This window comes from Eumetopias jubatus, unplaced genomic scaffold, assembly GCF_037043125.1.
Source record: "Eumetopias jubatus isolate StellerSeaLion01/CBP00866 unplaced genomic scaffold, mEumJub1_p1.0 scaffold_104, whole genome shotgun sequence".
Lineage (NCBI taxonomy): Eukaryota > Metazoa > Chordata > Mammalia > Carnivora > Otariidae > Eumetopias > Eumetopias jubatus.
The window spans coordinates 26,507-42,358 of NW_028274910.1; the positions used below are offsets into that span (position 1 = coordinate 26,507).

At 61.2% G+C, this 15,852-nt stretch overlaps 1 protein-coding gene and 1 pseudogene across 1 annotated transcript; one reads left to right on the plus strand and one right to left on the minus strand.

Moving 5' to 3' along the window:
* Positions 1–1,940: 1,940 nt before the first annotated feature.
* LOC114203759 (epididymal-specific lipocalin-10-like) lies at positions 1,941–4,976 on the minus strand. The gene is made up of 5 exons (XM_088020671.1): positions 4,866–4,976; positions 4,072–4,211; positions 3,646–3,722; positions 3,251–3,391; positions 1,941–2,104 (listed from the first exon to the last, which is right to left on the minus strand). The coding sequence occupies exons 1-5, from the start codon at positions 4,974–4,976 to the stop codon at positions 1,941–1,943; spliced, it is 633 nt and encodes a 210-aa protein (XP_087876797.1).
* A 3,422-nt stretch (positions 4,977–8,398) lies between these two features.
* Positions 8,399–14,257, plus strand: LOC148161653 (histo-blood group ABO system transferase 2-like; annotated as a pseudogene).
* The last annotated feature ends 1,595 nt before the right edge of the window (positions 14,258–15,852 follow it).

A 15,852-nucleotide genomic window follows, 5' to 3' on the forward strand; every position in this document is an offset into this window, starting at 1 on the left:
TTGTGGTCTTTCCGACCAAACGGCCAGAGGCGGTGGGGAGCCCTGAAAGGACATCTTGAGACAGCTTTTGCTGGGCGCGCTTTCTTCCGTCGGCAACCTCCGGATCTGGGAACACAGCACGTGAACATCCTGGTTTCACTATCTGCAATGTAATGAGCTGGGCCGGGGGCTGTCTCTGGAATGTGGGTTCCTGGTTACCTGGGTTCCAAATTCTGATGGGCTCTGTTGTCAGGGAAGTGAGGTCACCATGGCCGGGGTCCCCTCACCCAACTTCCTACTCAGACAAGAGCCCCAGCCGCGAGGGCCCCTCCCCCAGCTGTTCAATGCTGACCCCCCCCATGCCCCATCTATACAGTGACACCCTCACACCCCACCCCACCCACAGCCCACGCAAGGCCTGGGTGCAGCCCTTGTGTGAGGACACAGAGCTGGGTTCAGCCTGGGCTCCTGCGCGTGCCCAGGGCTGTGACCCTCAACAGACCCTGTGCAGGCCCTTCTGCACTTGGGGTTTGGCCCCTCGACATGCTTCACTTAGCCGCTGAGGCAAAAATGCAGTCCTGTGCTGAGCCCTTCCTCCCAGCCTGCTGTGGCCTCGCCTGCTGTGGCCTCGGCGTGGCCGTGAGACGAGCAGGACGTGGCCGCCCTCGGTGGGAGGGGGACAATGGCAGCAGAGCCGGCGCGAACCAGTCACGGACAGTCACCCCCCAAGGCGGGCGCAAGCTGCGGAGACCCCCGCCGCCCAGCAGGGCCGGCCTGCGCCACCTGACCCCACGCTGCCCAGACGGGAAAGCTAAGTACATTCGTGTCGGTTCATAGCACAGAGATCCTGTGGGTGGTCCTTACGTGGCAGTAGCTGACTGATGCCGTTCTACTGTGTTCTCCTCGGGTGGCCCTAACCGCACCAGCGAATTGCATCGCCAACTACATACTGGTGACTCCACGTGTCCGGCTCCCACATCTCTCTGTCCTCTGAACTCCAGCCCCCCACGTGGCATCTCCATTTGGGGGTCCTGGGCTCCAAGCTCAGCCCCCGAGCCTGCCCGGAGCTCCCTGTCCTCGGACTGAACCTCCCTCCACGGCCTGTGCTCTCCCCCCCCTCACCCTTCCCTCCGCTTCCACCACTCTGGGGTTTTTCACAAGTGGTCTCCTCTTCCGCGGAAGCCCACCCAACTTCCCTAACTACCTCTGTGCCTCAGCTCTCTTCCGAATGTCCCTTCCTCCGAGAAGCCCTCCCTGACCCCTCCTGCTCCACCCGGCGTGAGTCAGACCTGCCGTTGTTTTGCACTCTCTCCAGACACTTTTCCCCGAGTCTGCGGTCGTGTGAAGGGCAGCTGCGCTGGTGCGAGCCTGTCCTGGCATCAGATCTCTGAAACTGAATTTGCCAGTTTGCCTCTCTCCGGCAGCTAGCACGTGCCTGGCATGTCACGGGTGCTTGGAAATGTTGGGCGAATAAGTGGAAGACTTCCTGAGGAAGTGTAGGACGTCAGGGCCCACGGGGACTGGTGGCAGACGCGCTGTGGGACGCATACAGAAGGACGACATTGGTCCAAGAGCCGTGGTCTACTTCCCAGCAGAGAAGTGTGGCCGACTCTTTCCCCCACGGAATCTGGAGGGTGTGGGCAGAATGGGTCCGGTCGGGCATCCTCCTGCCTGGCCAACACCTGCCCTCCTACCGCCTTCCTATCCCCATCTCTCCAAGATCATAAAGGATCCCGCTTGGGCTACGGCCATGGCCCTGGACTTCACCCCATCAGTGGCCTGGGGTATTCCAACGCGTCCCAATAGGCCATTGGCTGTGCAGACCTGCAGTCTTGAGCGATGTTCCCGGGGTCAAGGGGGACCGCGGGTGGAGCCCCGAGGGGACGGGTGGGTGGACGCGGGCTCTCAGGGCAGGATGGTGTGCGCACACGAGGCTGCAGGAGAGAGAGAAGCACTGAGCTCTACGGGATGGATGGGGGCCGGGCGTGCTGTTGGCCTGCACGGGAGGGCCCGTGGCTGTCTGTTACCATCTTTGGGAGAACAGTCACACCGTTTGCGAGCTCCAATATCTCAACTATGTCTACGAATTTTTTCATGCTCGGGAAGCTGGACCTGCTCTGTCTGCCTGCAGTTGAAAGCAGAGTCACAAGGTCAGAGTCCCCAGCTCTGGCCCTCTGGGGCCGTCCCCGAGCCCGTGGCCACCGCAGCGCCGTCCGAGCTGGCAGGACAGAGAAGCCAGTGTGCTGCCAAGGGAGGGGGCAGCAGGCGGGTGATGGGCAGTGTGCCTCTGTCCCCTCTGTGCTCCGAGGTAGGGGGGTGTCCCCAGTGCAGCCCCAAGGCGGGCACCACACAGGGCCACTTGAGGAGGCCCCTCTGCTCACAGGACCCATGGGCCGGAGCCTGATGCCCCTCCCGCTGCGCTCCTGGCCACGCCCTCCTCCACGGAGACTCCACGGGACCCCTCCGACCTCTCCGATGGCTGTCCTGCAGGCCTCGGTGCCCCGAAGTGGGTTTGTGCCCCCTTCCCCCCACCCCTCCCTGGACAGCAGCTCCCCGCCCGCCCTCCCTTCACCACCTCCCCCTGCTCCCCCGATCCTGCCCTCAGCCCAGGGGGTCCCCTGCCTCCATGCAGAGGGTCAGTCCCACTCCGGGCCTGTTGCCCTCTGGGCTCCGCCCGTGCACTGGCCGCCCCCATCAGCCCCGTGGCAGCCACACCAGAGACCCGCCCACCCGGTCCCCCCGTCCGGGCGCCGCGCTCCGCCCGCCCACCTGGCCACCCGTTTGCTGTGTGTGTCCCAGCCCTGACCTCCTACTTCCCACTTCCTGCCAGCCTGCAGCGCAAGGGCCGTGACAGGAACGGATGTGTGTTCGTGTCCCCCCAAATTCATCCATCAGAGCCCCAGAGGGATGGTGTGACATCTTGGGGCCTTGGGAGGTGTGTGAGGTTAGCTGGGTGCTCATGATGGGGTCAGTGCCCGTATAAGAAGAGGAAGACACCGGAGCCCTCTCCCCGACACTTGACATAGTGAAGAGGCGGCCATCTGCAAACCAGGAATGGGGACCTCCCCGGAATTCGCCAGGTCGGCGCGCTGAGCCGTGAGAATCAATGTCCATCTCGGGCGCCCGTGCGGTGCGGTCTGTGGCGCTCTGTCAGGGAGCCCGAGCTGAGGCAGGTGCTTCCATACCTTGCCCTCCGAGCTTGTCGCCCCTCCGTCCCCCACCTGACCCGCACCCCGCACGCCCCCTCCCCAGATTTTTCCACTGGACTCACTGAGGATCAGCAGGGTCTTAGAGGTCCGGCCAGCCCGGCCCAGGCGCACGTAGACCACGCCGTAGCTGTAGTCGGTGGACAGTACGTGGAAGCCCTCGACCCCCTTCCCTGGACTGGAAGAGAAGCGTGGGGCCGCCCGATCAGGCCTGCACAGCAGGGGCAACTGGGAAGGGTCAGGAGTCCCTCCCACACACCCAACCACCTTCCAGGCCTAGGCTGCGGGCACTTGCATGCTTGTGGGCTCTGGGACCGTGGCCTGCCTGCCCGCCCCGTGGGCCGCTGTCCATCCCATCCACCCAGCCCTGGGACAGAGGAGCGGCCTCTCCCGGGCCTGTGGCCGTGAAGCCGGGGACACGCCCACCCCCAGGTCTTTCTCGCCAGGCCCGGGCCTTCCTACGCACAAGTATTCCTGAACATCGCCTTTTTCCTATCTTTCCGCAGAATTAATGTGTGTGACTGACACCCTTGTGACCTGGGGGCGGGGGGTGGCACCAAGGCGGGAGCCCTTTGTTGGCTCTGGTTTCCTGGAATTTTCCAGTTTGGTGCAGGGTCAGTCCCACAGCTTAAGGGAAACCCTCGGAACACCCACTCTCTGCCAAGTGCTCCCGTGTATGTGGTGGCCTCTCCCAAAATCAGGCCTTAATTTTTAGGGGCAGGAAGGGTTTCGGGCCGCAGAGATGATCTGTCAGATGTGCAGGTGATCATGGGTCTGGCTCCCCCCGCCCCCGGCTCCCTTTCCCCTCTTGACAGGGAGATGTCTGGGCTGTTTGTGGTCAGGGCTCCGTGAAGAATGTGCTGGGCCCCCTCCCCGGTCCACTCACTGGCTGAAGGCAAGGACCACCTTCAGCTGGCCCGCTTTGTGGACCTCCAACATCGATGCCCCCAGCTTCCTCCTGTCTCTGCCTGGCAAGAATCTCTGACCCTCAGAGGCGACAGCCAGAATGTACCAGAACCCTGAAAACTGTGGAGAGCGTGCTGACGTAGCTGCCCGTGCCAGGCTCCCAGCCGGGCCCTCAGGACCCCACCGGACACTGATATTGGCCTGAGGCCCGGGCCGGGTCCAGCACCCACAGGTCGGCACAGCCCCTGCACAGGGCCCCGGCTGCCCCTCTGGGCCTTGGCGGGCAGGTGCCGGGTGTGCTGGGGCCCCGAGGGCTGGGCTGTGCTTACCATGTGCTGGAATTCCCTTCCCGTGAAAGGCCTCCCCCTTCCTTCCAGCTCGGCCCTCGGCCCCATCCCTCTGACTTCCTGCCACAAACCCACATTCCCGGGGAGTCAGTTCCCACGTTCGCCTCCACTAGAACCTTCCACCTGCCAGCCATCTGGTTGTTCTGGAACACGCTCTGCTCGTTCGGCCTCTGCCCACCTAGCATCCCCGGGGCCCTGAGGCAGCACCTGCCTGGGGCCCTCGGCCCTCCCCCCTCTTGCGTGGCCACCAGCTCCTCAGAGAGAGGCCAGGGCCTGAAACCCCTTCCGCCCTCGCGGCACTGCCCCCTGTTCCAGGATGGCCCTTTGGAGATTTTCAGGGAGTGATCTTCCAGCCACCACACACACTGCATGCCTGGCCCCGGTCGGCCTGGCTGTCAGCCTTGGGGAACGCAGGTGTGTGGCTCACCTTGTTCCAGTTGAGGTTGTGGGACTCCCTGGGTAGCTGTCCCTGCGGCCGGGACCCCGTAGCAGGCATAAGCGCCAAGACCAGCACACACGTCAGCCTCCCTGGTCCCATTGTCACCCTCCTTCCTCGGCCACCGGGGCACTGAGTTTAAGTCTCCCCACCCACCTGACCCTGCCGTGGGCGTCCAGCCAACCCAGAGCCTTGAGCCAGCCTGGGGTGGGTCAATGTGGGGGGAGAGGGGCTTTGGGACACAGGCGGGCGGCCTAGGGGCTCGGCCTGGCGGGTGCTGCCTGAATTTGAAGGCCATCGTGTTCCCCTGTGAGACCCCTGGGCCTCCCATCCTAGGCCCCGCGGAAGAGAGGCAAGCAGCCGGGAGGCGTCCCTGGGAGTCACTTCATAGAGATATTTGCACGTGAGAAGCAGGACCACGGTGACGATGGGGCACAGACGGCACCAGCGTGACAGCAGGGCTTTCCGTCCCGAGCAGGTGCTGACGGACAGGGCTGCTGGATGTGTGTGAGCATGCCCACCCCTAGCCTGCACGCACCGCCCCCCTCCGTGAGTGAGGGGCAGCCCCAAGCCCAGCTTCCGCCACGACGTCAGGCATGGCCCCACCAGACCACAGGAGGAGCCACAGGCTCGGTCCCTCTGGAATCCTTCCCCCTGCCCTGGCCCCAAAGCCCCAGGCCTGGGAAAGCCACACTCTTGTGCCCTGGACACTGTGGCACCCCAGCCGCGCACCCTGGTGGGCACCCGCGCCCACTGCGTCAGCCCGTACCTGTCCAGACCCCCGAGGGTCTGCTCTAACTCAGACAGACAGTCCTGCCTCCAGCCCAGGGACTGTGGTGACCCCTGCTTGCGGAGCAGCTGCCCCCAGCCCAGCCCCCACTCAGGAGCCAAGACCCACGTCCACGTGTCCCCCACCCAGAGCTGGTTCTGGGCTGTATGGCCCAGCCCTCGGTGAGCCCCACGCCCACCTCCTCCCCTGCACCGACCGGAGCCCCGAGAGGGCAGCGCCCCGTCTGACATTGCCGTCCGCCCTCGGCACACAGGTGAGAGGCATCTGTAAGGCCTTGTGGGATCGTTTTATTTGGAACTGCCGTGAGTCCTGAGAGCAGCCCGCCCCACACCAAGCTCCCAGGCGGCTGAGCAAGGAGGCCAGCGCCTGGCCAGCCTCACAGGACTCGGCGGGCACAGTCCCACCGGGAGGTCGATGCATTCACTGAAACCCAAGCAGAGCGTTGCAGGACCCCAGATTCACCTCGAGGGGTGTCAGCCCCATCGCGGGCCCCAGGCCTTCTCGGGGCAGAGCTCTGGGGTGTAGGATCTGGGGTGATGCTCAGGAGGACAGCTGACCTGGAAAGCCTTGTGCGCACAGGTGACTGGGGGGGAAGAGGACTAGTGAGGGTGGGCACCCAGGACACACCGCGGCCACCCCGCTCTGCCCACGGCCTCGCCCGAGACGGGGCCGGCCCTGCAGGCCTGGCTTTGGGCAGGAGCAGGGGACTCCGTGTAGAGCTCCCCACCCCCACCCTGCCTGACTCCCTGAGGCTCGGAGGGACCCCGAGACCCACAGAAGTCAGCCAGGGGCCCGTGGGCATTGGGTGACACTCACGGTCCGGCCTCAATGTGGCCTGCTGCTGAGACAGGAAGCCCAGGACTGGCTCCACCTAGCAAAGAGGCGCAGGGCCTCCTGGCTGGCCAGCTCTGTCCGGCCTGTGGGGCGGGAGGGGAGCCCTCACCACGTGTGCCCCGTGCCCCAGCCACCCCTCCTGCAGGGGGCCGAAGGGCAGGGATGCTGCTCTGGGACCCTGGAGGCCCGGGGCTCAGCACAGTCAGCGGGAGGTTGCCCAGCGTGGCCGCCCGTGGCAGGGAGTTCGTGGGGCGGCCCGTGGTGTCCACCACTTACTGTACAGCTCCACGGTGTTGAACGCCTCGTCCTTGAACTCTAGCTGGGTGAACACAATGGCGTAGTCCCTGAAGTTGGTGCCCAGGCCCGGTAGTCCAACACTCCTAGGCCTAGGAAATACGTGCACCCCCCAGGGGCGGAGCATCAGACCTCACGAGAGGCCCCCCCGGAAAGCATTGTCCCATTGACCCCAGAGCCAGCGCACAGAGGGCCTCAGGGACAGATGCCCGGCGAGTGCCTGTCCCAACTCATGCCGGGGGAGCCCTCCACCGATCATGTCCCCTCAGGGGCACCACCCCAGACGGAGGCCCAGGGTCACCGCGGGGCACGCCAGGGTGAGCCCTCCTTCTTCCAAACTCTGATAATAAAATCTTTTTAACATTAAAAAAAAAAAAGAAAGTTTTCCAGCGTGTGTCTTTCAAGGATGCCTGCGTCTCATCTAAGCTCTCTCAACTGTCGGCAAGCAGTTGTTACTAGTGTTCCCTTAAAATGCTTTCAGTGTCTGAATTATTCTGGTGTCAGCCCTCCTCTTCCGTTCCTGATTTTAGAGTCTTTGTGCCTCTCCCCTTCCCTCTCTCTGCCCCACCGCACCTTCTGAGTTTGGTCAGTCAGCTACTGCTTTATGCACTTGTGGTGCTCTTCCCAAAGGACTCGCGTTCGGTTTCACTGTTTTGTCCTTTTCTTGGTATTGTAGGTTCTTAGGGTCAAAATTTAAGCACCGACTTGAGATTTTTTCTATTCCTATCCAGGCATTTACCGTCTAAGTTTCCCTCCAAACAGGACTTTGGCTCCGTCCCATGAATGTTGGCCTGTGGTCCTCTCCTTTCCATGCAGCTCAGCAGACACGTCTCGGCCCCGCCGGTTATTGAGAGGCCTGCTGCTTCGTCCGCACGTGGTTGTGGGGCTCCCGAAGTGCCTCGTCGCTGCCCTTCTCACCTCGCTCCCTGTGGTGGGAGCGCGTGCTTCGTGTGAGAGCGATTCTCTTCAATGCTTCGCTCCTCGTTTTGTGACCGAGCACTTTTTGCACCTTGCAGGATGTTCCGTGTCCCGCTGAGGACAGTGTGCATTTTGCCGTTTGCAGCACCGAGTGTGGTGGGTGCTGTCGGGCTGTCTAATCGGTTGGTGGTGTAGGATATCGAAATCTCCAACTACACCTGGAGGATGGACCATTTCTCCCTTCAGTCGTACCCGAGTTTGCCTCCTGTGTTTTGGTGCCAGGTTGCAAGGTGTGTGCAGGATTGTGCATGCTGTTCTATCTTCAGCACGGTCCTCTAGTGCTCGTTTCAGCGACGTCATCTCAGACTCCAAGGAAAGGGGGTGCTCGGTGGAAAGAGGCCCTGGGGAGACCTGCCTACCTCTGGGATCCGTGGGGACGCCCGGGCGATGTGCTGCGAGGGAGGAACGCCCTGCCCCCCTCCCTGTGAGTGAGAGAGAAGCCAGTGTTGGATCAGGTCGTCCAGATGCTGGTGGGATGCTCAAACCACCTGCCAGAGGGAGGCGGCCTCCACGGGAGCTGATGTGAATCACACGCGAGGGACGTGGGTAGGTTGGGAGGAGCAGAGCGGAGTGATCCGGGTCCCACGGCTCTTTTCCAGGAAGAACACAAGGCTGCTCACGTCGCACCATGGCCTTCCTCCTGATACCGCCCGACTGGGTCCTCTTTGGGGAAGAAATGTGGACCCCCAACCGGAACTTGCAAGCAGCCGCGGCAGCAAGGAGCAAACTGTCCCCCACGCCAGCAGCTGTCCCCCACACCAGCACCCCCATCATCATGACAGGACTGATGAGCTGCCCCTCCACCCACACCCTCCCACTGAACCCCACCTTGTGGGGAGCTGCCCTCTCCCCACTTTATGAACGAGGAGCCATGTAGCTAGGGAGTCGGAAGGCCAGCGGGGAAGGCGTGCTGTTAGCTTCCAGAGGGAGAAGATTCGAGAACTATGGAGTAAAGGCCCGTGGCTGCTCTCCCGGGGCCTGGGGACAGGGCCGGGATTTGCTCCCTGGGGCAGCCTCTGCTGTGCTGTCCACACACAGGCCCCCCGCTGGCTGCTGGGGGGGGCGGCTTACATGCAGCACTGTGCGCAGTGACGCCCTCCTGCCACCTCCGTGGATGGGATGTGTCCCCCGGGCTCTGGGGGTAACTGCCCCTGGCCCTTCCCAAGCCCCTGCAGCTGCGCCAGGGAGCTCTGGGCTCCCCACGGGGGCCCCTGCTCCTGCTTTGCACGGGGATGGATGGAAAGCCATCCCTGGCGCACCCTCCTCAGCAGTGGCCTTTGGTGGCTCTTTCCACAGCCCTGGCTTCCCGAGCCTGAGAAGCGTGATGCTAGGGGTCAGGGAAGCGGGGGCCAGGTAAGTGGGGTGAAGGCAGGGTCACGATGCCCGATGGCCTCGGGGACTGGCTGTGTGCCAGGGGGCAGTGGGGGCTGCTTCACGGGCTGGCCCCGCACCCAGGCTGAGGCATCGGTGATCTGGGCGTCAGTCTCATCCCCCCGCTCTGCCCAGAGCGGCCAGGCCACTCCTGTGACGTGTCCCTGGGAGGACGGACCCCCACCTGTCTGGCTTCAGCCTCGACCTCTCCTCTGACCTCCCACCTCCTGCCTCCAGGGTCACCTGTGTGTCCCACCGTGACCCCCTGCTCTGCCCCGCTCCTGCTCTCAAGTCCCTGATTTAGTGAAAGTCCTCACCTTCCCCCAGCCCAAGCCAGGAAACAGGCAATCCTCCCTGCCTCCCCCCGCCCCCGACACTGCTCAGAACAGGCCGGCCTCTCCTGCCTCTAGGTACCTGTCTGTCCCCACGGAGTATCTGCGTTCCCTGCCCTGCTCTAGGGGAGGCCCCGTCGTCTTTCCGGTACCTTCCAAGCTGTGTCCCTGTCCTCCGCTGCACAGAACCCATCCTCCTTCGGGAGCCAGAGTGATCTTTCCAGAACAGACCTACGAGCCCCTCTGGGATCTGTTCCCCTAGTGTCAGCCACCTGCTGTGGGTCACAAACCACCCAGTTCGTGGTGGGAGATGTCCCAGCCACTGACGCCCACAACTCCCCAGATCCTGGGGGTGACTAGGCTCAGCTGGGCAGTTCTGGCCCAGCCCTGTCCTGTGAGTGTAGACGGAGGGTGCCGGGCTCGGGGGCAGCTTGAAGGTGTCCTCCCATTTCCAGGGTGGACGCTGGCTCTGGGCTGAGAGCCCGCCTGGGCCCTGGCTCGGCCTGTGCTCCTTCTCAGCCTGTTTGGCGGTTCCGTGATCAGTGTCTCCAAGACACACACGGTTGTGTTGATGAAGTGGCTTCAGAGGACCCACAGCACCCGCGCCGCTGCACGGGATTTGTTAGACCCTCAAGAGCAAGGCCAGCTGGGTGCAGAGCCTGGGGAGGGAGACCCCCTGGATGGGAGGGGCCTCAGGCGCAGACATGGTCTGGAAGCAGCAGCTGCTGGGTCTCAGCTCAGGAGCGCATGCAGACACGGGGGTACAGCCTGCGGGGACAGCTCCTTCTGGAAGGACCCAGAAGCTTGGGCACCTGTAGCAGCTCCCCAGCCCCACTGACCGGGCGCAGCCACCTCCCTGCAAACTCACATCACGCTATGGGATTTTCAGGATGCTTTACCCCTAGCCAAGGTGCTAACACCCCCGGGAGTACATTCACTGAAATTTCCCCCCCTCCCCTTCCCTCTCTTCCCCTCCCTTTCTCAAACTTAGGGAAATTTAAGGTAGACAAGGAAGGGCGGGCTGATTGAAAACTCAGCGGGTGCACGATTGCCAGATTCTTTTCCTCTCCCTGTTTCTGAGATCTCGATTTGGAGCCCACAGATTATTCTCTGTCCCTTTCTCTCTCTGTGCCTTGCATTTCCTGCTTTCTGTCCCTTGCCCACCAAAGAATGTGTGAGGGGGGCTTGTTCCCTCCCGGGGGAGGGCCCCCTGGCTTTGCTGGGAAATCCCTGCTCCCACTCTGAGGTCTGGCAGGGACCAGGTTTGCTTAGATTTGGAAGGGATTTGCATAGGTTTGCGTTTGGGTTTCTTGCAAGTGTGAAGTGCTTCTGGAAGGAGGGTGCACCTGGTGGGCCCCTGAATGCATGGGGCGGGGGATGGTGAGGTTCCAGGTGGGGGTGGTGAGCACCAGGGCCCTTGGTGCGCTCACCCTCCTCCCAGCTCGCACATCGCCATGCTGTTCTCTTGTGTTCCCGGAGGAACGATGTCCTTGCCCTCACCCCTTGCCTGGCCCCCATCTTCTGGGAAGGGACCTGCAACACTGACGTCCTGGACGAGCAGTTCTAGCTGCAGAACGTCACCATGGGACTGTCGGTGTGTTGAGCACAGAGTGGGGGGACCCCGTCCTGGGGATTAATGCGAAAGTGCATGCATTCAGCAGTCTTACTGGGCTCTCGTGGGCCCGGTGAGGGGACAGCACCTGGCTCCCTCTCAGGAGGCTGCCCGTCACAGTGGGTGACAGCCCCCGCCTGCTGCCACTCCCCTCGGACAGACACAGCCCTGACCCCAGGCCGCTATCCTGCTGAGTCAAGGGGCAGAGCACCCCAACAATGGGGCTTCCAGGGAGCCCCCCACCAGAGAAGTGGAAGGGGGTCACGTGTGCCCTGTGCATTGGTAGCGAGGAGATGCTTGTCGGGCTGGCCCCTCCTGTGTGTCTCTTAGAGGATGAGGCTCAGGAGGGCACAGCCTCAGACAGCACTCGGGTCAGACAGCACTCGGTGCCAGAGCCCAGGCCCCTGAGAGGGAGCTGAGCAGTGAGGCCCTGGGACTGCAGCGGACACAGGAGCACGCTGGGCATGGCTGCCAGCAAGTGGCCTGGCCCCTGGGAGCCTCTGGAAGCTGGGGCTGGCCACAGCATCGGCAGTCAGAGCTTCCTTCCTCCCCAGAGCTCGCCGAGGCCCGCAGGATGGCCTGAGGCCCGTGCAACCCTTTTCCCAGGCCATTGGAAGGGAGGCATTCAGCCCCATGTGCGGGGGGGACTAGGAAGGGCCCAGGTCGCCTGAGAGTCGTCCTCCAGGTCCTGGAGAGCGGGGACTGAAATCACCAACCAGACCCTCACGGCCCAGGGTCCGCGGCCCGCGCCAGTGGCCCTGTCCCAACGCTGCCCGCACAGGCGGTCCTCATGGGTCCCCCTCTGGGCCGGGAGCGCAGCCCCGGGGCGAGGGCAGGTGCCGGGCTTGCATGAGGGAGCCCTTGCCGGCAGCGTCCTTGAGGGAAGGGGCCGTGAAACCACACTCACAACGACTGGGCCTGGCCTTTCCCCTGGTGACCTGATCCGGGCCTGCGGGTTGTGTGCCTGTCCCCTGTTTCAAGGCAGTGGCCGCCTTCCCCGTGTGAGCCCTTGACTAAGCTGCCAGGTGTGGGGCAGGCCCAGGGAAGTAGCCTCAGTGCCTGCTCCAAAAAACCAGACTCAGAGGGCTCACCACACTTGCCTGACGCTGGGGGAGCTGCTGTCCCCACGGTGCGGAGCAGGTAGACCCCTCACAGGGGGACCAGCCATGTGAGGGCTTTGGACTGAGGGAGGGGCATATGTCGACCTGGATCCAGAAGCTGACCCCCTTGGATTCAAGGCTGGGGTCTAAGCAACCCCCCTCAACTCCCCGGGTCCTCTTTCCCCTTCCCTGTCCCCGGGCTGCACCTGATTCCCGGTCTGGGGGAGTTCAAGGTGACCCCTCCTAGGAATACCAATGGTAGATTGAGGACCTTGTCAGCAAGAGGCCCCGTAGCCTTCACGGGGGGACCCTCCAGGGGGTGCAGCCAGCTGTGGGGACCAGCGACAGCCCATCCAAAGCAAGAGGGGCAGGTGGCTGGCCCTGCTTCTTCTAGCCGGTCTGTTGGGCAAAGGAACGAGGGCTGTGCCCAAAGGAGCTCCAGTCCTGGCAGGTGGGGAGGGGACCCGCAGGGGGGCGGCCAGGGGAGGGCACCTGCAGGGTTTGCCCGGGAGCTCAGCACGGGGCAGTGTCCCTGGCTCCAGCATGCTGACTGTGTGGCTGCATGGGTTTCCAGCCTCCCAAGCCTCGGGCTCCCGTTTGTAAGATGGGGTGCTGAGGGCCCCCATCTCTGGGAGCGGAAGGGAGGGAGGGCCCGCCGGCGGACTCTCTCAGGACAGGCCAGGAGGGTGGCTGTGGCTTAACGCAGCCCGGGGCGTGTCCCAGTGACGAAGGTGAACACGTGCACGGCCCCGAGCTCTGGGGTCCTGCCACCAGCCTCTGGCAGTGACTCTCCTCCCGCCCTATCCCCCGTCCCTGTAGCTACGTGGTCTTCCTGGAGCCGTTCCTGCAGCCGGCGGAGAAGCAGTTCACGGCGGGACACAGGGTCACCTACTATGTCTTCACCGACTGGCCGGCTGCCGGGCCCGAGTGCAGCTCCCGGAGGACCAGAGAGTGCTGGTTCCAGGTCCCCGGGGCTCCCTGCTGGCAGGATGTGCCCATGCACCGCATGGAGATCAGCAACTTCTCGCAGCAGCTCTTCCTTCGCAAGGTGGACTACCTGGTGTCCGTGTAGTGGACATGAAGTTGAGCGACCACGTGGGCGTGGAGAGCCTGTCCCTCCTCTTAGGCACCCTGCACCCCGGTTTCTCCAGGGTGACATTCTAGGACTTCAGCTACGAGCGCGGACAAGGTCCCAGGGGCACACCCCAGGGACCCGGGTGACTTTTACTACGCAGGAGGCTTTTCTGGGGGTTCGGTGCCGGAGGTTCCCCGACTGACCTCAGCCTGTCACCAGGCGATGGTGGTCGACTGGGCCAATGGGATCGAGGCCCTGTGGCATGACGAGAGCCACCTGAACAGGTATCTTCTCTACCACAAGCCCACCAAGGTCTGTCCCCAGAGTACCTGTGGGACCTGCAGCTGCTGGGCTGGCCCGGGGTCATGAAGAAGCTGAGGTTTGTGGCCGTGCGCAAGAGTCACCGGGACATCCGCAACTCGTATGGGGCTGACCCCGACTCTGTCAGGTGGTGCCACGCCGAGCGGAGCCATCAGAGCAGATTCCGACCTCTGTCCCCTCAAGGGAGTCTCTGGAGCCTGGCACTGCCCACATGGCCATGTTCAGAGCCCCTAGCGCCCCTGCTCTCAGGAGGTCTGCCTGGGGGCCCAAGTTCCTCTCTTTGTGGTCGGTGTGTTTGGATCACTTCTGGGTCATTTGTAGCTGTGAAGGGGTCCAACGTGTATGTCGGATGTTTTCGGTGTCAATGCTGCAAATAACTGGAACTGCACCACAGAAACCCACATTTCAATTTATATTTGAACACCTGCAGAGATGGAGACTCCCCTTCCTTGTACTTTTCTCATATTTATATTTCAGGGCTCCCTTCTGCTGTCTGTCCGTGTTGGCCCCATCCATCAACTTCGCTGACACCCTACTACTGATCGATGCAGCTCAGCACCAGGACGGCTCTGGTGGACGGCTGACTGCATGCGCGGTCATTTACCAGCGCTCACGCTATGACAGTTATCGGCCGACTACACCTCCTCTCCACTTCAGCAGCTCATTTCATCAATAACTTATCTCATGGCCTTTTCCCTTTTATCCAGAAGACAGCAAAACAGACACATTAAATAAAACGTTTTCACAATATTTTAAACTACTTATTTATTAGTATTGATGGCGTAACTTTCAGTGTCCTGGGTGAAAGGGGTTTTAACTTTAAAGGAAGATACAGAAATCGTAAGGTGACTGGTAGAGGGAAAGAGGTGAACAGCCTTACAAAAAAGCCCATGACTGCTCACAGGCTGTAGTCACCCAGTAAAGAGAGGGCCTAAAACTTCCACTGTGGTGGCTTCTAAGTTGCTTAGATTCAGAAGACAGAAGCAGAAGATGCTGGCTGAGTTTTCTGATATCTAATAGAACCTGTTAAAAATCACTTATCCAGGGGGGCCCGGGTGGCTCAGTAAGTGAAGCGTCCAACTCTCGATTTCAGCCTGGGTCACGATCTCAGGGTCATGACACTGAGTCCACGCTTGGCGTCTGCTTAGGATTCTCTCTCCCTCTGCGTCCCGCCCACCTTTTCTCTTCCTCTCTCTCCCTCCAAAACAAAACAATCACTTGTCCAAAAAGCAGCTGAAATGATATGGTTATTTAACCGTGACATTGTTCAAGTAATTTCAAATGGTTAAAATAAACTATTAGATATTTATAATTAAAACAACAAAAATAAAACTGGATAGTGATGGGGAGGTTGTACATACTGACAAATGTTTGAAAGAGATTTACTGATAGCTTCAAAAATGGAAATACAGACTTGAAGATTTGGCAGCAAACCAGCAGACACGGCCAACTTGTACCCCAGCTCACGGGGCGCGGCTGCACCCTTCCTCACCACGGGCTCACACACAGCTTCTCTTCCGGGTGCACTCCAAATCCACACAACACCTACGACACTGAGAACATTCTTCCAGGGACCCCTGACCTCAGTAAGTGTTTCGTCTAATGATCAGAGAAGCAAATGAGCAAAATCCGAAGGAGTAAAACAAGTTCTGGGAGACACATGTAAGACAGGGCTGACAAGTAACCCAGACTCGAGATTCTAAAACAGAACCCACACTCGATCCCTTGGGGCACACCCCATGTCCTACTCTAGAAATGAGATGGAGCGGTTTCTGTGAAGGTGAGAGGGACGGGGATTCAGCTGGAAATGAAAAGCAGGTACCACCTGCAGTTCAGGGAAAGAAGACCCGTAGCATCCAGAACAGTCTCCTTTACAAAGCAGTATACTAGCTCTGTGAGTGTAATTGTCTTTTCTGCCATGACGGGGATCCCTCTGAACCTCAAGGACCAAAGGACCACAATTACAGAGACCCCTGGGCAGGAGGGGGACAAAGTGCCAGGGAGAGGAATTCGGAGACATGGGATTTAATACAAGTCTACTTCTCTGGGGCCTGGCTCCTTTAGAAAATACCTTCCAAAGATCGTTATGGGGAGAAACTAACAGAACACTCCAAACTAAGAAGAAATAAATACGGTATCTACTTTCTTGATTAGAAACTGTTCCACACTCCTCACAAAATATACAGAGACATACATGCATAATAAAAAGTCATTTCTCTCTGAACAAGAAAGTTACTAATATATACTGAGCATCTACTAAGTGCCAGTCCT

Excerpts from the sequence above, each read along its gene's own strand:
- LOC114203759 (XM_088020671.1), bottom strand. The coding sequence starts at position 4,976 with ATGGGACCAGGGAGGCTGACGTGTGTGCTGGTCTTGGCGCTTATGCCT. Across the intron at positions 4,212-4,865 it reads ACAACCTCAACTGGAACAAG|TTTTCAGGGTTCTGGTACAT; the intron begins GTGAGCCACACA and ends CGCTCTCCACAG. Across the intron at positions 3,723-4,071 it reads GTGGTCCTTGCCTTCAGCCA|GTCACAAGGGTGTCAGTCAC; the intron begins GTGAGTGGACCG and ends CCCCGCCCCCAG.